At 47.7% G+C, this 25,563-nt stretch overlaps 1 protein-coding gene across 5 annotated transcripts; it reads right to left on the bottom strand.

The window, feature by feature from the left end:
• Positions 1–1,173: 1,173 nt before the first annotated feature.
• Positions 1,174–24,246, bottom strand: LOC127300502 (protein NLP3). 5 transcript variants are annotated; one of them, XM_071820146.1, is made up of 12 exons: positions 13,934–14,158; positions 13,815–13,869; positions 13,581–13,719; positions 13,057–13,090; positions 12,817–12,973; positions 9,818–10,076; positions 9,491–9,719; positions 8,605–8,755; positions 8,314–8,503; positions 3,411–4,165; positions 3,184–3,231; positions 1,174–2,161 (listed from the first exon to the last, which is right to left on the bottom strand). In XM_071820146.1, exons 5-12 carry the CDS (start codon positions 12,931–12,933, stop codon positions 1,304–1,306), a joined length of 2,607 nt encoding a protein of 868 aa, XP_071676247.1. In that variant the 5' UTR covers positions 12,934–12,973; positions 13,057–13,090; positions 13,581–13,719; positions 13,815–13,869; positions 13,934–14,158; the 3' UTR covers positions 1,174–1,303. The 5 variants fall into 5 exon arrangements, with proteins under 5 accessions (XP_071676247.1, XP_051186595.1, XP_051186593.1 ...); XM_051330635.2 differs by lacking the exon at positions 13,057–13,090 and having other exon boundaries at positions 3,411–3,815; positions 3,906–4,165; XM_051330633.2 differs by lacking the exon at positions 13,057–13,090.
• Between the last annotated feature and the right edge of the window lie 1,317 nt (positions 24,247–25,563).

Below are 25,563 nucleotides of genomic sequence, written 5' to 3'. Positions count from 1 at the left end.
CGGGAGTGGCGGAGGGGCCGTCGTTGTAGAAGGCGGCTTGCGACGGAGAGATCACTCCCGGAACGTACACCGGCACGGACGTACTCCATGGGCTTGCGTTGGTGGCGGCGATACACCCGGCCATTACGTGCTGGTGCTGGCGCGCCGCCTGAGCCTTCTTCTCCAGCTTCGCCGCCCTCCGTCCTTTCCGCTCCGTCGTCGATAGCTTCCGGCGCAGGCAATCTTGCTGCCATTGATCATCGGTCCATCCTTCAGGCTTCTTCTTCGCAGCCGGCGCCTTCCGCGGCCTCGCGAACGGCGTTTTCGCGCCTTTCGTCCCATTGCCCGGCGGCTTCTTGGCCGCTTTCTTCGCCATCTTTTTGGGGGCTGTCGGCGGCGCCATGTGGAGAGGGTAGCGGCGGCGGGTGGACGGCGGGAGGGAGAAAGAAATCGGCGGGATAGGAGAAATGAATTGGCGGCGGGATATGTTTTGGGAGGCCTGAAATGCGCGGCGGTATAGGCGCGATTTGGCGGGAGCGGCGGGATTTGGCGGGAGTGTGAGACGAATTTTCCGTGTGCCGCTGACGGGTCGGGCCCGCGTCGGTTCGCCTCGCTTTTCGTTGTGTCCGGCGTCCCCGGTGCGTCCCCTGTGGGACGGGGACGGGCTCGGGGCGCCGGACACCGTATCGGACCGCGCCGGACAAAAATGGGTTTTGGGGGACGCGGCTGGAACGCATTTTCTGTCCGGCGCGCCCCAAATCCCTTTGGGGGCCGCTTTGGGGGACGCGACTGGAGCTCTAAAATGCTATATGGACACGAACCTTAAAGCCCCCAAAGTCAGGCTCCACGGAAACGGCCGAATCGGCAATTTCCGCACGACCACTTCGACCAGGCCCGCATGGGAACAAAGCTGGAAAATATTTCCTTGCTTTCAGTGTCAGACTGCATGAACCTCCTATAGAGAACGCAACGACAACAAAACACACGGCTAGAATGTTTCCAAAGCCCACCAAGCACATCTCAAGATACCAAACAAACTGGCAACACCTTTTTTTTCCCATCATTCCCACAACGCCAAACCCTCTTAAATGAAGAACAAGCGTTGTCGTCGCGTCGAGCCTGGCTCCAGCGCAACGGCAGCCAAACACGCCCCAACAAGCAGTCCTCAACAGCTGCCTAGCTAGATTTGCTCCATAGTTCACACACGACATACATATATGCAGCCACTGTACAGCGTCTGCATGATTAACGCTGCAGCATTATTGAATTCAATCAATCATATACAGTAATGCTAATTCTCTTGCCTACCTAACGAAACTGCTTGTTACTTTTTTTCTCTCCATGGAGGAGTGCCCAGCCGTCTCCTACCTAGTAAGTACTGCTGAGGAACCTGCAAGCTCACAGTCTTCTCCGTCTTTCTGCGCCTTTTTCCTTTGCTGCCTTGTGCTGATGTCTGAATGCCAGCTAAAGATGAACTCTGCCTTCCATGGATACTTTGTTCAGCTAAATCTGATTCTCTCTGCGAATACCCTGCTAGACTTGTCCACGATGCCTCCTCTCTATGTTCCGCTGCTTTATCTCCAAAGGACAACTCCTCAACTTTGTTCTTCCCCTGGGAACCAAACAACTTCAGCTCACTCATTTCAAGCATTGCCTCATCCTCCATCTCCTTGTCTGTGACCACGCGTAGAGTTTGGGAAGCACTGCGCAGGGTGCCCGACAATGAGTCCAGTACTGCCTTCTGCTCCTCGAGGGCTTCACAGTCGGTTGGCAGAAAGAATTCCAGCACGAAGTCTGCTGTCCCGGTGCGTGTGCACCTCAATCGGATTGCCACTGCACCTTTTAAGTTGAATATCCTCGCATGGTGAGACAATGGGTATTCCATCTTAGTTGAAGATCCAATGTCTTGTAGGAAGCACGGCTGGTTTGTGGTGAAGGCTTTCCCTGCAACCCCTTGCCCACGCAGAAGGTGGTGGTCAGAGCAGGCGTCATGGAATTTCTGCATCTTCGGATCATTGACGTAGCATGCCGCGTCAATGGTGGAGATGCAGTACCTGTAGTTTTCATCGGAGTTGCGGCTGCCATGTTTCCCTTGCTGAGCACATGTGACCCAAGTCTGAGCTAATGGGAGCCTGTGGGTGGTGCAGGCTTCTCTTAGGACGTCCAGTATCTCGTTGTTGAGCTGGTTGATAATCAGCAAGAGCAGACATGAAGTCATGAGAAGATATCAGTGCCATTATGTCATCTCGAGGTTTTTATGTACATTTACTGTTAATTTGCGTTAGGTTGACAAACTAGTACAGTATTTTACATACTATACTCTCTGCTTTCACAAAATTATTAATGTGACGCTATACTACGGAACAGTTATTTAACCCTCTCAAGTCTCAAGAACTCAATACTGAAAACTAGTACAATTTTCTCCCCGAGACCATGATGGGTGTACTGGTGTTGGTTCATCTGACTGGACTTGAGCCAATGAACCATCTGAAAAGCCACCCCAAATGTGATTCAGTAAGATAACCAAAAAAGGAAACAAAGAACAAGCATCACTTCTCTTTGACGAGGCATTTTTGCACCCAAGAGCATATGCTCCCGATTTTTGAAATGTGTTTTAAATTAAAATGTTAAAAAATTCGAACAAAAAATTGACGCATACGTGTCAACATTCTATATGGTCATAAAGTCGTCTTGCCGAAACCCGACATTTTTTGTGCCGCGTGCAAAAAAGACGAAATTTGGTGCTTAAAAAGAGCTTTTCATGATACATTTCTTTATCTTTTTTACACAGGATAAAAAAATGACTTTTTTTTTGTGAAACTTGACGTGCTCACGTATAATGTCGATGTATGCACACCAAATTTTTGTTCATGTTTTTTCTGACATTTTAAAATGGTTTTGTAGATAGCGGGAGCATATGCTCCCAAGTTTAAAAGTGCATTTCCACACTTCTCTTCTTTTTTCTCCTGTCTCCTCTTGGTGTGTCTGCTTTATTTGATGATCAAACACTGATTGGGATGCCACGTAAATGTCCAACATTTGCTAAAACAATTGTAAACAGCTAATGGGGTGATTTGTTTCTGCTAACAGAATGTGGGAGTTTAAATAACCAATTTTTTTACTAGTATGTACTTTCACGAGAGCAGAAGGAAACCAAAACTCAAAGCTGTGATCCAGTAGTATTGAGTTTATTTTGCTGCCTACCTTTGCACGTGGAATTCTTAAAACTTCTGTGATTCTCATATTAACTGCCTGCAAAGAGAATGGCTATTAAGAAATCTCAAACCTAGAAAAAAAAACTTGGTTGTTTCCTATTGAAGACATTAGTTTTGTGTATTACAGCCTAACAGGTGACGACAGACATGCTCTTTCTGCAACTATACTTGCTACATACTGATGTTTGAAGTTTCAGTTAAGTGAGGCATCTATACCTGGAGAGCACTGAAGATGTTATTCATCTCAGATGTGAAGTTGAGCTTCTGTCTAGTCATGATCACTTCCATAACACCCAAGCACGTGTTGTTCCCCTCCTCGAACAACGGAAGCCACATCGCCCCATGGAGGTTCAAGTGCTGGGCATGGTTCACCTGGGGGTATTCATATCTGCTGAAGTAGCGAACATCCGGAGACCACTCGGGGAGCTTGCCCATGAACACCCTCCCTGGTAGCCCCACCGGTACCGGTGAGGACTCCGACGAGACAACTGTAGAGAACGTGTATCGGGTCGACAGGTCCCTGAACCGTCTGAGGCTCTCCGAGCTTTTGTCAAGAAAGAACGGCATCCCGGTCGTTGACAGCACCAGCTGCCCATCGTTGCCTTTGACAGGCAACCAGAACTGCGAGAGCACATCGGCGTCTATTAGCGTCTTAAAGATGTATGCTAGTGCTTGATCAAGCCGTTGCATGAAGGTGGAGCATGACTGCACCCAAAAGGTGTTATTGGCACTTGTTGGCGGCATGGTGGTGGTGGTTGTGGCATCTGATAGGAAGGTGGAAGGAGAAGCAAAGTAGTTGGACGAGCAGGAAGCGTTGGTCGCCCCTTCAAGACAGCCGTTGTCATCGGAGAGCAGCTGCTCCAGGAGATCCATGTCAACCGCCGCACCCTCAGATGACGTGGTGCGCGCCATGTAGATGGTGGGCTGGGCTCCTCTTCCGTCTTCCATACAGGTAAAGCCTCCTTCAGAACCTGATCACACAATTTGACACCGTAATAATACCGCATCAGGTGTTAGAGCCATGAAAGATAGGTACTCCTGGAATTGAGGATAGCAAAATAGCATGCAAGTTAGTCACAATACTTCTCTCATGTTCCGAATTAAGAAGCATAGTTGGATGGTGAAAATCTTGGGTGCGCCAAGAATTTCAAGGGTGGGAATCTAGGGAAGACATTTGTGTCAGATGTGCTGGTGCTTGGGTTGCAGGGTGCGGGTGGTAGGCAAGAACACATCATTTTCCGCGGAAAAGAAGCAAAGAAAGAGATTGATAGAGTAGTAGCTGCTCACTGGTAATCGTGTGCCTCCCTTCTGGTCATGAAAAGAGTCTTCCCCTCCCCCTGTTCCTCCTAGCTCCGTGGTAGAGCATCTCAGGTGAAAAGAAAAACTAACTTGTTGGGATGCATTCTGTTGGATCCCGTTTTTTAGACTTGTGTTTATCCCTAAAACATGCCTCCAGTTTTTGCAGCATGCCCTAAATTTGCCCCCCCCCCCCCCCCCCGGCGTGACTTCCCAACCATCACCTTGAACTCTTTGGTACTCCCCTCCAGCATCGCACGACCTCCCACCGCCGCCTGCGATGTCGATTCCCGCAATGCAATGCACGGGAAACCACAAATTGCCGGAATTATATGGAAAGGCAGCAGTTTTAGTAGCTTCTCATTACCGCTGCATACATGCATACACACGCTACATGATTCCGTCTAGCAAAAAATTAAATCGTGAATAATAGTCTTCGGAAAAATTCTCTCCTAGCCTTCAAACATTAAGTACAACAAAAAATATGAGTGGCTGTTCTGTGAGGAAATTTCTTTTTTCTTTTTTTTTTTTTTTTTTTTGAAATGGAGGCAAAAGCTTTGCCTCATCTATTAATTAAGAAGGGAGTGCCCAGTTTTTAGGAGAAAACCGGGCGAAAACCTACAACGACAGGGCCAAGCCCACACACGCTCACAAACAAGATACTCCAACACTTCCACACCGCAACACTAAGAGCATCCCCACTCGTTGGCGCTCCCCACGCCCAAATCCGGACGAAACAACCGCCGGATTGGACGAAATTAAGTCGTGGGGAGTACCGTATTTCCAGTCGTCCACCCGGAGTTCGGCGGATAGAGTTTAAATTCAAACAAATCGCCGTCCCGCGCTACAAGTACGGCCAGTTGATCGGCAAAAGGAGCAAAAGGATCAGCCACAGATCGGCGATCGGAGGGAAATTACACGGAGACAGGCTCGTCGGCAGTCCCGGCCGGCACGGCGGTGTCCGACGGACCAGTTTCCTCACACGCCGTGGCCGAAGCGGCTGCGGCGGGCGACGAGGAAGCAGCGGCAGTGAACGTCGAAGCAGCCGCAGTCGACGAGGTAGATGGTGAGGTAGACGAGGTAGGAGCCGGCGGAGACGACGAAGGACTGGCCGGAGTGGCTCGGAGGATGTCGCTGCGGTGGACCTGGTACCAATTCCTCGTCTCCTCGTCCATCAGTTCCATGTCGCCGCCGCCCATGAGGAACGCCAAGTCTGTGTTCCTCTTCTTCGCCGCCGCCGTCGTCTTCAGCAGGGCGATCCGGACGCCTTGGTTGGCGAGCATCTCCCGCCACCTGCCGTCGAACTTGTCGTTCCTCCCGTCGGCGTGCGACCTCAAGTCGGCCCAGCACTTGTCGATCGACGCCTGCATCCTGTCGGCGGGATTGTCCGTCCGTTTGAGCTCTTTCAGCTTCTTCTGGCCGAGTTCAGGGCGCCCTTCCGCCGCGCAAGCCGCCGGAGCGTCGGGGTTGTACTGCTCGGTCTTGCTCTTCGAGAGGGTCGTGCGAGTTTCCTTCCACTTCTCGCAATTCTCGAGGCGGGCGTAGACGTTGAGGAACTTGAACTGCAGGCCGGTGTCGTCCGTGTACATGTCCAAAGCTCGGCCCAGCTGGGGAAAAAAGAGCACGGCGATACGGGTCAGCTAACGACGATGTACCTCGGTGATGCAGGGTCGACGGAGCATACCTTTTGCTCCAAGTCGTGGCCGCTGATCGGCCGTTTGTCGCACTCCTCCTGTATGCCGTGCCATTTGTTGCACGCCGTCTGCATGATCCCCCAATGGGTGGCCATTGCCTTGTCTCCCCGGTACACGTTCATGTTCGTCTTGTTGAAGTAGGGATCGACGAGTTTGCGCTCCTCGTACGCCTGCTTCACTCGAAGCCAGTATGTGTCGAACGACTGATTGGCCCCGATTATGCCGTTCGTGGACACGGTCTTCCAAGCTTCGGCGAGGCACTCCTCTTCCTTCGGCGTCCATTTGATACGCGGTTCGGCAGGCGGCGAGTCCTTCTTCCTCTTCTTCTTCCCATTCGACAGGTTGGCGGCGGCTTGTGTTGGCTCTTCTTCTTCCTCGTCTTCTTCTTCGACGGCTTGGCTTCCGTCGGCAACATCCTCCCGATGCTCGTTGCGCGCCGCCACAGCGGCCGTCGCCCTCGCCTCCTCTTGTGTGAAGAACCCCGGGCACGCAGCGGCGGCGGCCATGAAAAACCCCGGGCTCGCAGCGGCGGCGGCGGAGCCGGAGGTGATCATCTCGTGGATCTCCTCTTCGTTCGGCGCCGCCATCGCACCGAACGCGAGCGGCCCTCGTCGCAGGGCCGGCGAGGTGCCCTCGAACTGGCCGCCGCCGCCGACGTCAAGCTCGGGCGGCGACGGCGTGGACCTGGACGGTGGGACGTAGGCGCCCTCTTGGAACACGGCGATCGGCGAGCGAGTACAGCGAAGGGAGAAGGACGACGGGGAACTGGTTGTACCTTGCGTCGGCCATTGGCCGGGGAACATGCTGCCGCCGCTCATAGCCATGCTGATCATCCTCGCTTGTTCGTCCTGGGCCACCGCCGCCCTCTTGGCGGCGGCTCTTTTCACCCTCTCCGCCCTGCCGCTTGTTTCCACCTCGCGCCGTTTCTCGTCCGCCGCCCACTCGGCGTTCGACATGCCCGGCGGCTTCGTCTTCTTCGCCCGCATCTTCCTCACCGGCGCCTTCGGCGGCATTGTGGTGGACGAGAAGACGAGGAGGAGAGTGGTGGTGGACGAGAAGACGCCGCCGGGAACTGGAGCTGGAAGACGAGGAGATTGGGGAATTTCGGCGGGAGAGAATGGGGATATGCAAGCAAATTGGAGGGAATGGGGATATGCAAGCAAATTGGAGGGAATGGGGATATGCAAGCAAATTGGACGACTACGCGGGTCCACACGACGTTTCGCGCCAAAATCTTTCGTCCGGAGTCCCCGAGCGCGCCCCGGGGGGGCCGGGGATGGCGTGGGCTCGCCGGATGGATGAAGGGCCAAATCCGGACGAAAACGAGGAACCGGGGGCGCGACTGGGCCGAATTTCGCCGTCCGGATGGAAAAAACGTCGCTCGGGGGCCTCGTCGGGGGGGGGGGGGGGACGAGTGGAGATGCTCTAACAAACACTCACACAAGACACTCCAACATTGAGCCGTCAGGGACATGCTACGACATTGGGGGCACCCATCAGCCAACCGCAGATCCAGTAGCCAATGTGGCGAGAAAATCGCAAACTTCCCTGGCGACGACAGCTCCAGCTCCAGGCACGGAAGCCGACAATCCAGACATAGGTACCCCATCATCAATAGGAACCATCTGCCTGTCGGAATCAAGCGAGAGAGAGACTGCAGCGTCAACAACATCACATTTCTCAAAGCCAAGACATGTCGAAGAAGCCACATCCGAGGAAACGTGTGAGCCGGGCCTCACTTCCTCGACGGAGGGAGGCGTAAGCACACCACCACACAACTCTAGGATCTCAGGCATGATCTTCATGACCGGAGCCGTGATCACCGAGCTCGCCCTAGCACGAGGAGAGAAACAACCATGAAGGCTCGCTCCGGTCGCACCCACTTTGCCAACAACAGGTAGAACCAAAGGATCGGCAGGCAATTTCACAGATCTTAAATAAAACTATGTGCTGTGTGCTGCATGGCACCAAATTGTTTTAGCAGTAGGCTTTATGAGCAGTCAAATGTTATTATTTCAGTAGCAAGATGAGAGTGTGAAACAGAAAAAACACAGTAAGAAACTATGGAAATCAGAGTGACTGAATTTCGTAAAAAAAGTAAGAAATAATTGTGCCATTAGTGATCACACCTTGTACATCGATGAACGCAGTCTCCATCTCATTCAGCATATTGATGATTACCCCTATACTTGGCCTTTTGTGACGATCAGCATTCATGCAGCTTAAAGCTATCTCAGTGCATTTCTTTACTGGTATGGAATGTTGGTCCAACATGTAAGCTGATGTTTTTTCTAGCTTATTCTTCCAGTTCGCATGTACCTACCATTGTGGAGCATAAAGAATGATAGTGTATCACGAAAATATCGAAGTATTATTCAAAAAAATATGTATTACTGATCTCACTAAAGGCACTAACTTACAAGCTCTATGAATTCCTGGGAAGACATTTCAGCACTTCTAAAGTAACCTGTTGGTCCTGCCAATATCTTTATGATTACCACCCCTAAACTATATATGTCAAACTTAATAGAGATGATAGCCGCGTCAATGTATTCCGGTGGTACATACCCACTGCATGACAAAGTAAACCATAAAAAATAACGCTAGTGTAGAATGGCTATTCCATGGCTGAATGTAGAATAGCTTATTACATGCCCCTAGTAAAAACAGCATATAAAATTTGCTTGGATAGTAAGACATTGTGTTACTAGGGGTGCAGAATAGTTATTCTACGCTCTAGCTTAGAATAGAGTTACTATTCTGCAACATTTTTGCGCTGCATTTGATACATCATTTTGTGTACCTTCAGTTAATATATTGTACAGCGTCAGTAGATGAGGGCTGAAATGTAGTGCAACATTTAATTACAAATAAATGTGGAACGATAAGAGCAATGCAAAACGGGAAGACGAAGACGATGCAAATATGTACTACTAGAAACCATACATTGTACTGTATCACGTTAAGCAAGGATAACTAGATAATTCAATACAGCCGCAAAATTATTGCAGGATAAGCAGCTACATAATAGTATTACTCTGTATATAAATACATCCTACTACAGAACGAAGTCACGTCCACGTCTCATATACTACCATGGGTTGTGTATATACTATTTTACAACTTTGAATGTACTCAGATCCTATTTCTAAGATTGACGAAAGCCAATTATACAAGAAACTTCAAGTGAGTCCATAACTTTTACTAGTGTATTCTTAAAATACCATATTTGCACATATATATATGTGTGTGTAAATATAATTATCTTTGTTTAATTTTTAGTAACACACATATGATTAGGCTTACTGTGTTCCTATAGCACTTTTCGTGATTTGTGAACTTTCTCCAGTGAAGAGTCTCGACAAGCCAAAATCTGTGATTTTGGGCACCATTTGTTCATCTAGCAATACATTGGCTGGTTTTAAATCCAAATGAGACATAGGAGTATCCAATTCCTCATGAAGATATTTCAAACCTTGGCAAATTCCTTTAATTATTGCATAGCGTGTGCACCAATCATGTCCATTAGATTCATCTGCAGCAACAAACAGATGGCACCCTCAAAAGGTATTTCTTAGGAATGATTGCTCAACGTGGTATCTCCTAATACAAGTACGAAACCGTGCATAATACCATTAAGAAAACTTGCAAGGCTTCCATTTTGCATAAACTCGAAGCAAAGCGCTCTCTGTGTCAACTCAGCCAAAACCACTTTTCCATTGTGAGGTAGGAATTCTCGCTGAGTTTCATGGCAATAGCCAACTAACCGCACAATATTTTTGTGTTCCAGACTTGCAAGATTGTGATACTCCTTCTCAAATTGCTCATCATCAAGCCCTGGAATGGGATGAAGCACCTTCACAGCAATCAATTCCCCATTTGTATGCTCTCCCTGTTCAACATATCAATACATGTTTGATGTTATGCTTGGAGCGATAGTATGTAATATGTTTAAGCTGAAAATTTGTGTATACTCATCTTTATTTACGTGGGGAGTCATACCATATACTTCTATATATTTTGTCTTGTCAGAAAGTAGCACAACAGTGTAAGCAAGCTAGTCATTAACAACATCAATATAGAGAGGACATAATATTTGCATGGTGGTTCCCATAAGGTCCCAAGACATTGACCTTGATGCGGCCGGTGTGTGTGTGTGTATGGGGGGGGGCGTCATGTTCGTCCTTACATCGCAAGGGATCTTCTACCTCACCCCTCTCAACATCCTTGGGGGGTTGGGAATTCTACACCTTCAGAAATTTGCGAGAGCCCTTCATTTGCGGTGGCCTTGCTTTGGATGGCGCGACCCTAAGAAGCTTTGAGTTCGAATGGCCACACCTTGCAATGAGGTCGACATGGCCTTATTCTATGTTGCCGCAACCATCGCCATTGGCAATGGGGAAATTGTCCCCTTTTGGGATTCCCCTTGGCTAAATGGAAGGAATCCAAAAGACATTGCCTATCTCATATATGAGGCCTCCTCTAGGAAAAAAAAAATGGAAAATCAATCAAGCCTTGCACAACAACAGTTGGTCTCAAAAATAAAAATGGACACCAACTTACACTGACTCACATTCATCAATACATCCTGCTTTGGATACAACTCAATGGCATTCACCTTCATGAAGACACCGAGGAATCAATCTCGTGGAACCTCACGCCAAATGATGAATACTCCACGACTTTGGCTTACAACACACAATTTTTTGGTGCCACCCTCACAAGGATGAAGAAGTTAGTTGGAAGTCTCGGGTGTCCCCAAAGATCAAGTTCTTCACATGGTTGGCCATCCGGAAAAGGCTATGGACAGCGGACCATCTTGAGAAATGAGGACGGAATGATTGTGGTCTTTGCCTGCTTCATGAACAAACTCAAGTGAAGACAACGCACCTATTCTCTCATTGTCGTTTCTCCAAAAGACTTTGGGAAATGGTGAAGGAGTGGCTCGGCATCTCTTCTATTTGAACTCAAGATTGGGCGTCGGACTCCTCCATTAAACATTCGCGGACTATGGTGTCGTGCAAGCCGAACCCAATCTGGAAAGCTATGGCTTCCCTTACCATGCTTGAGTTGGACTATTTGGAAAGAACGAAACACAAGGATCTTCAACAACAAAGCTGCGCCACCGACTATTCTCCTCAAGATCATTAAAAGTGAGGCTAAGTTTTGGGTTGCCACGGGTGCAAAGCATTTGAGTTTTGTAATGACGCGAGAGTAATCCGTATAGGCCTTTCTTTGTTCTTGTTTAAACTCTTGTTATGACTCTTCTCCTTAATTAACGAATGGTGGCAAGCCTTTTGCCACCCCTTCAAAAAAAAAAAAAAAAAAAAAAAATTTGTGGCGTGTGAACTTGCGAAGTTATCCAGAAGAAGGCCAATCAGGTCCCCAATGGTTCATTGTCCTACAAGCTCATGTAAATGAGGTGACTATAGTTGGGCTTGTCTTCCTCTTCCTGATTGCACGGCATTTATATGTGCAAAAATGTTGTACGCGGTGATGGTACAAACCCGGTCTTGGTATCACTATTTGCCTAGAGTTCTGTTTGAAGCTCCAATGAACGGTATACCAAGGGCAAAATAGCACTGTCATTTTGCTGTGATTAACAAGAATGATGACAAAGCTGCGACGAAGACACAGTGGAAACCATCTGGAAGAAGCTGAGCTAAACGTCAACGCTGGATGGGACACCCATTCAGTCTGAGTGGGGATCGGATGTTTTTGGGGACGGGAGCTCCTTAGGGACTAGGCACATCATAAAAATGTCACAGTTGCAAACCTTATGGCTTCGATCCCCTTAAACATAGGTTCTAGGCCAGCTTTATCCGGTAATAAATGGGATAGATGGATACATTGGTCAAAAAAAAAGAGACTCATGTTGTTTCAACTATCCAATAATGATGACGTTTTAAAATGGAATCTAACCTCCTCTGGGTGATTCACTGTTAAATCAAAGTATTTAGATTTACTTGATGGCCACACAGTGTATCTTAAGAAATACAGATGGAAGATTAAGATACCACATAAAATAGAACATTTATGTGATTCTTGTTCTTGCGTAGGAAAGGGATTCTTACTAAGGATAACCTCGTTAAACGAAACTAGCATTCTAGCAAGACTGTACGAAATGTTGTTTTTATGATCAATAAGACGAGAAAATACAACACCTTGTCATAACTTTCCCTTTTGCAAAGATTTTATGAAGGATCGTTTATACGACTTCTAATATCCCGCCCCAGCTGCCAATATTACAAATCTATTTTGGAATTGGTTAAATGGAATAGCTAAGGAAGATAAGGGCAACATTAGACTTGGTGCATACGATTTATTATGCGCCATTATCTTTAACAAAACAAGCTTCCCATCATGGATAACAAACGCCATCAAGAGCACGATTGTCAAACGACAGAGAACATGATAGCGTCTCCAATATCCCTTTTTGACGCTGTACCCAAATTAAATTAGTAATGCAATATACCCAAACTACCCACCAGAAGCCCCGCTGATCTACAGCCGCTACTACTCACCCATATCAGTATTCATTATTAAACTGTATGTAAAATATCTCAAATAAAAAACCTTGTCTAACTATAGGAGATTGTAACTAGAAACCATGCATGGGTCTTCCACCGTACCTTATAAACTTTTCCATATGATCCCACGCCAACTATCCTGTCCTTAGAGAAATTATTGGTAATTTCTTTTAATAATTGCAACGACAGAAGCCTTGGTGCCACGCTTACATTGTCCATGTTATTGCCTTCTCCAAGAAAACGAACATTAAACGGTTACCTGAAAACAAGTTATAAGTCTATATTTTTCATGTAGAATAAGCAAGATATATGTCGAATTTGAGTGCTTCTCTCCTTGTTTACCTCTATTAAGAGATCAATTGAGCTTGCACGAGATCTGAATATTTGGTCCATGTATTAAAACACAATGCCGGAACATGATATAAGGTTCCATTTGGAGGAATTTTAATCAATAGCAGCCGGACCATAGATAATGGAACAAAGAATTGAAAGCTAACTGAGATTTGGATCCAGGTGGTCTAATGATCCAGAACAAACTGGAAATTAACTACTATGCGGAGGTCGAGCTAATTGGTGCAATCAAACCATGCATCAAGCAACAGATGCAAATTTTGTTCTGAGATCGCTGTAGTAGAGCAAATTTAGAGTAGAACATAAGATAAAGATGGAAACAATGCCAAGCAAGTTCAACAAACTGAATATACGTTGAGGATGAAATTAAATCGGAAGGATTCACAAGCACAATACAGAATGCAAGCTATAAACATGTTCAGAAGAGCTAAATTTCAATACATCTTTAAATAACAGCTAACAGAGCAAAATGACTTCTACATGAGATGTGAATCAACACTACAGCTTGCACGTACCTTTAGACTTCCAATCATGTCTTCTCTGACTGGAAACTGCTATGCAGAGGTCCTGTTAATGGATGCAATCAAACCCTCCATCAAGCAACAGAGATGCAAAATTTGTTGCAAGATCCATATAGTAGACCCAAAGTTAGAGCTGAACATAGTATAAATGAGATCAATTAGAAACAAATTCAAGACTAAATGTATGTCCGAATGAAATTAAAGCGAGCGAGTTCAAAAGCACAATACCAAATGCTAGCTAGACATGCTGAGCAGAGCTACAATATTAAGTTTCGATACATCTCTGAAACAGCAGATAACACGGATTAAAATCACTTTTGATGCGAGTCAACGCTAGCTAGTACTACCTGTTAGCAATGGATAGGGAGGCAGGCGGCGTCCCGCAAAAGTCCTACGAACGCAGAATCGCAGCAAAACAAGTGATTAAACCAGATCAGAATTAGTGCATGGTTAGTGATAAAATTTCGCCGCTTGCAAGCCTAGCTATGGATCCAGCGCTCAGATCAGGGAAGACATGATTGGAACTAGATCTACAAAAGCAATGGAGTCCATATTTCTATATTTATTATTATCCTTAGCTTCGTAAGACTTGACGAAGTCTACACCTATAGCAGAGACGTACGGTTCCTCGATGAGCTGCACTAGCTAGACAATTGCCAATTATATTATATAATAACCACCTTGCAAATGGTGCCAAAATTAAGCCCACGCCCATGTGAACTGATGCGATGGGAGCAGGCGAGCAGCCAGCACAAAATATAAATTGACTAAAAAATAGTATACGGTAAATGGGAGCAGGCGAGCAGCCAGACTCCACCCTCGTCCACTGGCTGCAGGATAAGAAGGGGGGCCAGGGAGGGGACAGGGACCTCTGGACAGCGGTGGTTCTTGTGTGCTGGATCTTCTAGCGTCACCGCAACGATGTAGTTTTTGAAGGTCTGGCCCCTTCCAAGGCCGTGGTGATTCGCAAGATCTCAGAGGAGGCGGAGCTTTGGCGAGCTGCTAAGTTGTTTAGAGGCACGCTTGTACCGGTAGAGAAGTGGAGATGTCGCGAGTAGTTGCTTAGGTGTGTGTGCTAGCATTTAGGGTTAGTGTGGGTGCGCTCGTGGCTTCTGTGCCAGAGGCGTGTTGTATCTTTTGGCCTCTTGGCCACCCCTTCTATGAAACCGATACGTCTTTCCATGACGTATCCTTGAAAAAAAAAGATAGTGCTTACAGACCTGCTAAATCAATCCACAAAACCAATACGCTGCTGGGAAGGATATCGGTAAAATAGCAAAAAAAAAAAAAAACGAAAGCAATCTCAGAATCTCTATCCGTCTTCAGCATAAGCCGCCTACCTACAGCAAAGAAGAGCCGCCCTTAATCCCCACGAACAGAAGGGGCGCGTTTAATAGTCTGGATGGACCTTGGTTCGCATTGGCCCAACAAATTTCGGTCCATTTGGATGCCTGCAGCCCACTGCGTTCTTGCATGCCCCGGGATAGGCCTGGAGGAACGCCCGGGTTCTAGATTGTATTCTTCCTGATTGAACTAGGCCGATGATTGTAACCGGGTATCATAGTGTGAGGAGATGATTGATCAGAACCTATGGCATGACTGAACTCCTCTATATGTGCTCATTGTATGAGGCCTATGTTACCTTGCTTTGCATATTTGTACTTCTTCAGTTGTGCAATGGCCAATGATTTAACTATGGCACAACGGAAGGCAGGGTGCTGCCCTCAAACTTAGTCGTGTGTGCCATATTTCTTGCACACTGGACTTAGTTTGCAGAGAGTCCCTTTGCCTGCAGTGTGTTCTTATGGCAGACTGAGAAGTTCGAGCTTGGGTCACCTGAGACCCCAGAGGAGGGACGCTCCAAGAAGCGAAGGGCGGCTAACGTCGGGCATTACCAGCCGGACGTAGGCCGGACTAGCGTATCATCTTCAAGCCCACCTTCAGCCGGCTCCGGATCCCTCAAGATTTCGTCAGGTGGTCGGAGAAATCCCTTCGAACATCATCCTGAAGACCAACACTGGCTGCAACTGGAGGATGACTACGGCGAGAGAAGGTGATGACGTATGCATCGACCAGGGGTGGGCGGCCTTCGCCATCTCTCATCAGCTGCAGGTAGGCCAGTTCCTCATCTTCAAGAGGGTGTCCTTCTTCGAGTACAGTATGGTCATCTTCGACTACACATGCACTGAGGTGATGACCAGGTGCGGTTACCATGGCGATGCCACCAGGTGTGTCGTCTTCGAAAATCATGTCTAAAGTTTACCTGGTTCTGCCTTGTTGTTACCATGTCTGTGTCTAGTTGTTGTTCCTGTCGTCTGTTGAACTATGATCGTCTATGGTGCGTCGTGAAATATGATCGTCCTGTGTCGTGAACTATGACCGTGTTTGAACTATGATCAGTGCTAAGTTTGCCTGAACTGTGATTCTGTTCTTACTTGCGATGTTGATCTCGGGTAACCTCACCACCGAAGGTAAGAGGTAAGCAGAAGTAAATTTTAGGTTGCAACAACAGCAGGGGCGCGTTCTGAGCTGCTACAAGGCCTGAAAACCGGCCTACCAAACGGGCAGAGCCCAAATCTCCATGGGACCAAAAATACTCTATGCAGGCCACCAAACAATGTGACTTTTATGGCCCATGACCCGTCTACGACGCGCAGGGGACTGCTTCCCGCTGCACCAGTGGTGCAGGAATCTAATGCAGGCAACCAAACACGCCCAAGGCAAAAACACCTCCAGGCGAGCCAGGAACCTTCGGGACAAACAAAAGGAGCCACACAACCATCCTGACGCCGGTAGCATCTATCTACGCCACTGTAACATCCCAAAAATTTCAAAACAAAACAAATGAATTTCCCTTTTTCCAAATTTTGGAACCAACAAAAACTTTCATCAAATTAAGTTTGACACATAGTGATCTTGCTTAATTCTTGTGCTATTGCTATGATTGCTTGTTAAAGTATTTTGAAATGATCTTAAACCCTAAATCTCACCCCTCTTTTCACCACCCAAGTTAAAATAAAATAAAAGGAAATTAAATAAGAAAAAGGGCATATGTGCCTATGGCTATTTTTGTAAATCTTTACCCTAGGCCTTTCTACTTTGTTTAGAGGTTTGGAAAACCTTCATAAATCTTACCTAGTACTTATCAAACCAAATCCAAAGTGAAATCAAAGAAAATAAAAAGAAACTAATAATGCCATAGAGGCATATGAGAGCAAATAGCAAATTTGTGAATTTGAGAATCTTGACCCTAGGACTTGCTGTGAATGGTTGGATCACTCCTCTATGCCATTTCAACACTCAACAACATCAATTGGGTCAAGCCAAATCAAATTAAAATCAAATGCAACATATGCATAGAGGCATATGTGGCACATAGCCATTTTACCCAAATCTTGTTCTATGCACTTATACCTTGACCAAATGGTGTGAAACCATCTTTAAACCTAATCTCACACTAATTTGACCCTAACCCATGCCCAAGTAAAGCAAGGGAAACCAAAATAGAAGAATAAGGAAAAATTGCATATCACCTCTTATGTGTTTATGGCCATTTTTGCAAATCTTTGAGCTAGACCTTTTGGAATGGTTTCAATGGTTGGGAAATGATCCTAAACTAATAAGAATCACTTTTGAGTTAAGAAAAGTCAAATCAAATAGAGAGAAATCAAATGGTGAGAAAATTCCATTTTTCCCTCACATACACTTTAGCCACTTTTGCAAATCTTCAACCAAGGCCACCATGGCTTGTGCCATTGTTTGTAAAACACTTATATATCAATAACAAACTCAAATGCATCAAAGAAACCAGAATCAAATCAAAGAAAAATACAATTTCCAACTTACATATGATATTGGTCATGTGACCCTTTTATAATATCTTCACCACTTTGCACCCCTGGTTTTGACTTTTTTTAAACCAACTCTTGCCACCTCATCCAAGACCATGTCAAGGTGAACAACTTTGATGTTGACCACCAGTGCTGACTTTGAGCAGGTTGACCAGAATAGAATTGACAAGTGGAGACATTGAAATCAAGAGAAGATCAACCCCCCTTTTTGAAAAGTTGCAAACCATCACCAAATTGACCACCACCACCACCTTTCTACCTCTCTGAATATATAATTGAGATCCACCAAAAAGATTTCCAAAATTTGACCAAAATGTTCTTGCGGCCATTATCACAAACACTTGGAAGGCATAAATTACATATGGACATACACTCTTTTACACACTGGTTTTTAACCTCCACCACTTTCTAATTGTGATCATCACACCCTGGTACCTCCTCTGCATCAAACAAAGCCATTTTGCACTGAGTAACGTGGAGACATGATCACCCTTGCATCCATGCCGAGCCCAAGGACACCACCATGCCACCCTACCTCCCCCTTCCTCTCTGGTCAGCAGCACCATGTCATCAAGCACGCCTGCACTCCTCTACGCACGCCAGTACCATCGCTGACTCGAAGCTCTCATGGCATTGGCCACACGACGCACGCCCATACACGCCAGAACCATGCCAGGCACGCGGTGAGCGCGCACGGGCACGTCCTGGACGCGCCAGAGCACGCGCTAGTATCCTGCGTCGCCTCGTCGCTATCGTCCTCCCCTCACCCTCTCCCCACTCGTGCGCACTCAACACCCTACCAGGATGTCGCCAGACACCCCCATTGGCCGTCGCCCGCGCCGTAGACGACGACATCATCGAACCCCTGCCGCGCCGGTACCGCAAGGACGGCAATGATGCCGCACGCCCTCGTCCTCCCCTAGCCGTGCCATCAAGCTCCCTAGCACCGCCTAGCCGTCGCCTACCTCCTGCACCCCCTAACTTGCCCCTTCGCGCCCTGGAGCGCCATTGCCAGCGATGACCCCCCACGGCACCCCGCAGCACCCTTCCCCTATAAAAGGAGAAGCTCCCGCACTGCATTCTCCACACCATTTCTACTCCCCTCCTGCTCCTCGACCTCCTCCACCTCTTCTCCATGCCGATTACGCCCTAGACCGCCCCAATTTCTCCGTCGATCGCCGGAGTCCGCCACGGTCCAATCCTGCGACTCCGTCCACCTCCGCTCCTCCCACGACTACCAATCAACTCCTCGTCGTCAACAACATCGCCTAGCACCAGCGCCGCCCCTCGCCGGAGCTCCAGCACGCCGCCGACCCCTACCTCCGCCGCTCCAGCAAGGTCTTCTCCCCGATGACGACGACGACGCACGGCCGTCAGATCTGCATCTAATCGCACGGACGAGGTTAGCACATACCGCTTCGGTTGAAGTAAGTCGTGACGCGTGGGAACCCTTGTCAGCTGTCCCGAAACGTTACTGGGCTAGTTTCCTCTGTTTCAAACCAATTCGGCCCACTAGTTTCCCGCCTAGCCCATTTGGTTTAATTCAAATAATTTGATTCAGAGAATTTTTAATACTGGTCCCTTACTATAAATTGAATAGTTTCAAATCTACATGTCCAATTTTAGCAAATCAAAATGTTCCAGAAGGCTTATGAAATTATCTAGCTAACCCCACTGGACTCAACCCCATAGCTTTTGTAGAATTTGAATAGCGAAAATAACAAGTCAGATACTTTTCAGTTTTCAAATAAATATAAAAAATCAACCCTTTTGAATTTTGAAGTGATTCCACCTCTCATAATTCACATTTCACAAACTCTAATTTACTATGTAAAAATATGATATGGGTTCTGTACATGATCATGGGCTAGAAGCAAAACATTGGCTATGTAGTCAATCACTAGCCCATTTAAACCATTTCAAAATTTTAGGATTTTAAATCTATGAGGTGTAGCACCTCATTTAAATCCTTTTCTCAAGTATTGTGAATTAATGTGATGACCTCTATTGCTTAGGCTCATACTTGCTCACTTGGGGAACTTAAATCAAAATAGTATTTAAATTACAATGGTTATTTAAATCACATGAGATGATGAATCTCATTTAAATCATTTTTTTCTCAAATGATAAGTGTGAAGTGTTGACCTTGGTCAACATGTGATCATACATGGTTATTTGAGAAGATTAAATATTAAGAAGATTCAATGAGAGGAAATTATTTTCCTAATATTAAATAAGGAAACCCTAGCATAATTTGTGATTAAATGTTAAGTAGTGATGCTAGCTCATTTGTGTGAGCCAATAAGGCTAATTAAGACTACTTAAGTGTTGTTTGGTGATTGTATCCTCGTATTCGTTTATAGACGCTAGTACCGGAGACTATCAGGAGGAAGAGGTCTTCTACCAAGAGGAAAAGGCAGAAAACTTTGATCACCTCACCAATCAAGGCAAGCTAGACTAATGCAAGCTATTTTGTTGCAAGCTATTACCAATGCAACTAGACTAATGCAAAGTTCTAGAAGAGCAAGGCACCATTACTTTTACTTTATGCATAATGGTCCTATCCCAAGTTTTTTACTTTACAAGCTTTACTAAATTTTATTTATCAAAGTACTTTTTGATTCATGATTCACTTAGTTTAGTTATGGAGTAGTACAAGAGTATCAAACATAGCCTAGAGCCATACAAGTGATTAGCACCCTCATGACTAGTTGCTAGTGCTAAATTAAAATTGACTACTCTAGATGGGAACTTGTGAAAATCAATGACTTTGAAAACCTTGGAATGATGAGTCATTCTATTGAAAGATTTTGAAGGTGAATATGACTTGTGAATGACTTGGTGAAATTTACCAAAAACTGATGGTTGGGTTCGGATGCGATACCATTTCAATTTGAAAGTACCCCCACAATACCCAACATGGGTAAGGGCTTAACTAGAAATTTATGTGCTTTAGTATGGGTTCCCTCTGAACAAGCGTCATCGGGGTTATGCCGAAAGCTGCCTCTACAACAAAAGAAGTGATGTGATATGACGTGAAATGAGGTGAATGTCCTGCCCAAGCCCTGTGCAGTTCCCAGGCTGACCATTTGTCTTCACTGGGAGGCCAAGCTCATGGGGAGAGGTGCCTATACTAGAGTATGTAAGTGAAAGGTTATGGTTGGTAGTCCGCACACGAAGTGTGGTAAATCAGGGCCAGTTAACCCTGACAGATTATTGCAAATGTTGTGGCACAAGTGTACGACCTCTGCAGAGTGTAGAACTATTCGAATAGCCGTGTCCACGGTTATGGACGGTTGGAAAGGCCATACTGTTCCGTCATCAGACCATTTTCAAAAATGTGACATGTGACATGTGACTGGTGAATTTTGAACTTGAAAGGTGAATGGTGAATTTTGAATTGAATCACAACAGAGTTGTGGGAATGACACTAATGTTCCCACTTGAGTTAGTTAGCAAATGAAGAGGCTTTTACTAAATGTTTGTGAACTAAAATTGGCTTTATGCAAATAAACTTAGAGCTTAGCACCCCCTTACTAAAATTGATTTGTACTTACATTAGTATTGGTTTGCGAGTACTTTAAAAGTACTCATGGCTTTGTCCCTGGCTATTCAAATGGCCAGACTTTGAAGGGGAACAGCTGTACGAGGAAGATGGACAGCAGGACGTCTACGACAACTAGGACTGTTCCTGACGTCAAGCATTGGCCTGTGGATTAGATAGCCACTACTACTTCGCTTCCGCTATTTGTGATGTTCGTTGATCAATAGATCAACTACTATTGTAATATTGGATCATGTGATCTACCTTTGTAAGACGATTATGTGTTGTAATAAATGATGACTCTATGATATTCAACTATTATGTCTCGCAACAACAATATTCCTGGGATTGCGATGTATGGCATAATAGGCATCTGGACTTAAAAATCCGGGTGTTGACAGCCACGTCCGACATGTAGAACGATAGAGAGGGAGAGAGATTGGCGGAATATGTTGGATGTTGTATTGAGCCTCTCGGGCGAGTATATATAGGGGTACAAGTCTTGGGAGCCAAGAAGGCTATCCTAGAGATTAGGCAGGAGATGATTACAAATCATATACTACCAAATACACATATACCAAATATATCTCTAACACCCCCCGCAGTCATAGCGGTAGTGACGTGAACAATTGAAGCGTCGCAGACAGTCAGACTGGAGAGAAGCCGAAGGTAGGAACCAACAGGCTGACACTCCCCCGCAGTCGTAGCGTGAGCGTCGTGGACGAAGTCGCATCGTGGATGCTTGGACTGTAGAAGAAGCCGAGGTGCTCATGCGAGGTGATAGCCCTTTGTGCCGATGTCGAGGTAGCTGAGAGCGTGGGTGCTGCAACCTTGGTCGAGGGAGCCGCGCGAGGGATTGCCGTGGTCGATGTCATGGCTGGGTGCCGGTGTCGATGTAGCCGCAAGCGAGGTGGTGTGCGAGGAGAGTGACGGAGACACGCCAAGGCAGTCGTGGAGATGGTCGATGCCAAAGTCAATGCAGTCTGAGCCGTCTAGGACGGAGTGCAACCATAGTTTTGCCAGGCGCAGGTCGGGACGAAGGCATACTCTGGTTTTGCCAGAACCGAGTACGCATAGAAGAACTCAGCGGTGACGCGGTCGAGGCAGACGTAGAGGCGATGCCGATAAAGACGTCGTCGAAGCCGATGAAGACGAGGCGCCAGTCCGAGCTTGCCAGGCCCGGGGACGCGTCGGGGATGAAGGCATGTACCAGTGTTTCCAGTACCGGGCGTGCGGGGGTAGGGAACATTACAAAGTGTGCGCCATGTCGGGGTAGACTAGCAGAGGAGGTCTCGACGACGGGTGCCAGAGTAGAGGAGCAGGTGGCGTAGCCGGGAAAGAGGCGAGGACGCTGGCGGCAAAGTTGTAGTGTACGAAGACGTAGAAGGCGGCTAACCCAACGGTGACCTGGGGTGGTCATGTTGGACGCCTAGACGGGAGTTGCGGTGGTCGGCGAGCTCAGCGCGACCTGGAGTCATTGGCGAGCCCAGCGGCAACCTGGGGTGGAAGCACCGCGGCGGTACACGAAGTAGGCGAGGAAGACCCGGCAGCGTGACGAAGACCATGCACGAACGGAGGCAACCCGCACTGAAGGGGCGGCGCTGAGGTGGCCTCGAACGTCGATGCGCGGGGGACGGCGAAGGTGACTGCGTGCGGCGACGCCACGACCCGAGGGGCCGGCGTAGCTGCAGGGCGCGAGTCGGTGCAGCGGCGAGAGACCAACAGTGGCGTACACGCCTCGGAAGGCGCGTCGGAGACCAGTAGCTTGGACCAAAGGCGGCGGCGCTGCGGCCCGAAAGGGCGACGCAACGGCAGCCCGATGCTCAATCGGAGGTAGGCGCGTGCTCGGGGACGTGCTTGGCGGAGACGTGCGCGGGTTCGGTTGACCAGACCGACGGCAGCGCTACACGTGCCATGGCGTGGACGACGTGGCGCAGATCAGAGTCATTGGCGACGTTGTCGGTGATGTCCCGGGCGATGACGACGAAGAAGAACTGGCGATGGAGACCGTGCAGGTGAAGCCGGCTGGCTGCGACGCAAACGGCGTCCCATGTGCATCGCGTGCAGACGTGCCCCACGGTAGATGGAGGCGGGCCGGCCGAGGCGGAGACGACGTGGGCGAGCCGGCCGCGACAGCCTACCAAGGCAGGCGCTGCAGCCAGCCAGCGAGTCGACCGCGGTGGCCGGTGTAGGGCGGATGATGGAGGAGAGCCGGTGTGAAGTCGACGCCGAGGTTGGAGTAGAGGCGTGTGATGACGGCGGCGGTGAGCGACTCAATCCGATCTATGATCGGCAAAACCAACAAAGAAAACGCCGGTCGAGCGACCGGCGGACAAAAAGAAAACCGATCTAAGATCGAAAAAAAGACTGGAGGGCAACGGATCAACGAATCGGCGAACGAACCCTCATACGGGTTGCGCGGCCCCCGGAGTAGATCATGAAGATCGACCTCTCCGGGGGCGGCGCGGCGCGGAACCTTGGGCGGCGGCTAGGTTAGGATCGGCGCCGCTCTGGTACCATGTAGAACGATAGAGAGGGAGAGAGATTGGCGGAATATGTTGGATGTTGTATTGAGCCTCTCGGGCGATTATATATTAGGGTACAAGTCTTGGGAGCCAAGAAGACTATCCTAGAGATTAGGCAGACAATTATTACAAATCATATACTACATACACACATATACCAAATATATCTCTAACACGACGCCCAGGCCAGCCGCACACGTACGGGCCGACGGCCAAGTCCACCTAAAACCGAACGGCACTGTTTATTTACCAACGCGCTGTTCACCGTACCGTGCATAGAAGTTAACCGAACAGACAAGCAAACACGCTTACAGTTTGTAGGCAGTTTCTCAAGTCGGGAAAATATCGGCTACTTAAAGGAACATTTCAGATTTCACCAATATAGATATACAGGGATTTTCAAGTATATTACCTAAGTCCGCTAGCTATTTATCTAAACGGGAAACTGCATTTAGAAACTTCTACTCACTGATTGGAACAGAGATGCTAGTATTAAAAAAGCTGCCTGTCATGTGAAAATGTCCAGGCATAACAAAAACTGTCGATGCAAATCCAATGCAGCGGCCGTAAGCAAGTGGACATAAGATTTAATTTCCAGCTAATTAAACCTACAGATTTCGATCCACACGGCCTGTTTGTATGATGCATTTTCTTTCGACAGAAGAGGCACCTTGTGGAGCTCGCCATGCAAAGAGCCGGCGGCGACCAGTGCGGCCGCGAGCAAACATCCACCTCGCCAAGTGACATAGCCATCCCAAATGGGCCTGCCGAAGATAGTACCCGGGGTTTACTGAAGGCCCACTACCCGAAGAATAAGAAGATTCGGAAGCCCAAGATATTATTAAGGAAAGCTAGAGTTGTAATAGAAAGTTTTATTTGTAATCTTGCGGGATGAGTTAGAAACCTTCCCGGACTCTATAACTTGTACGGCACGAATCCCTCGGCTCCGCCTCCTATATAAGGGGGAGTCGAGGGACGCAAAAAGGATCGAATCATTGTCTCTCAAACCCTAGTTTTTACATCGTCGAGTACTTTTCGGCTGAAACCTTCGAGATCTGCATCTAACGAAACCCTAGTCTACAATCTGTAGGCATTGACAAGTTGATACCTTGTCACCAAGCACGGCTTTGCTTTGGAGCTCTGGCCGGCGGCAGCAAGGGAGCCGAGCGGAGAAGCGGCCAGCAGGTCGTCGGGCTCTCTGAGAATAGAGGAAGACACCACCATGGCAGTGAGCCTGGAAGAAGAGGCCGCATGTGGAGGGAGGGTTGTAAGAGCATGTCTAATGGAACCCTTAAACCCTTATAGCTATAAGGGTCGAGAATTGGTAAAATTGAAGGGTTTGAGGGTTCCACTATTTGACTCAACCCTCAAACCCTCATCACAGTTTCATATCACAAATATCACAAATATCACCATATCAATGAAACAATAATAATTCTAGTTATTATTACAACATCAAATAGTACTCTCAAGCACAAGATAATCATTCCAAATATTACAACAATGTTTTTGGCAAATTAAAAAATGAGCATATTTGCATTAAAATATAAATTTGCATCAAATTAAAAAATGAGTCGTCGGAGTTCATCTCCATCTACAACAAATGAGCATATTTGCATCAAAATATAAATTTTGTGCCTATTTTTCTCATCAATACTATCAACAAAATTTACAAAAAAAAGTTGGAAGAAAATACCTTCGACGGGGTCGGATCGAGCGGCGTCGAGCGGCGTCGGGGGAGAAGGCCGGGGGCGGGCCGAGCGGCGGTGGAGGGAGGAGGAGGAGCTCGGGGGGAGGAGGAGCTCGGGGAGGAGGAGGAGCTCGGGAGGAGGAGGAGCTCGGGGGAGGAGGAGCTTGGAGAGGCTGAGGGCGGCGGCGGGGAGGCTGGGGCGGAGCGGCGGCGGTGGGGAGGCTGGGGGCGGCGGCGGGGTGGAGGAGGTGGGGGTGCTCGATGCGGAGGAGGAAGGAGGCGGCGGAGGCCGGGAAAAGGTCCGGCGGGGGGAGGAGGAGCCGGGGGTGCTCGATCCGGTGGCGTCGGCGGCCGGCGGTGCGGTGTG

Source organism: Lolium perenne, chromosome 5 (assembly GCF_019359855.2).
Source record: "Lolium perenne isolate Kyuss_39 chromosome 5, Kyuss_2.0, whole genome shotgun sequence".
NCBI lineage: Eukaryota > Viridiplantae > Streptophyta > Magnoliopsida > Poales > Poaceae > Lolium > Lolium perenne.
The sequence above is the reverse complement of the archived record's forward strand: the minus strand, read 5'-3'. Positions and strand labels throughout refer to the sequence as shown.

What these genes read in the sequence shown, in the direction of transcription:
- LOC127300502 (XM_071820147.1), bottom strand. Translation starts at nt 12,933, where the DNA reads ATGGACAATGTAAGCGTGGCACCAAGGCTTCTGTCGTTGCAATTATTA. An exon ending in CATATGGAAAAGTTTATAAG is followed by an intron (nt 10,077 to 12,816) that starts GTACGGTGGAAG and finishes TATGTTGAACAG; the next exon opens with GGAGAGCATACAAATGGGGA. An exon ending in TGCGTTCATCGATGTACAAG is followed by an intron (nt 4,166 to 8,313) that starts GTGTGATCACTA and finishes TTGTGTGATCAG; the next exon opens with GTTCTGAAGGAGGCTTTACC.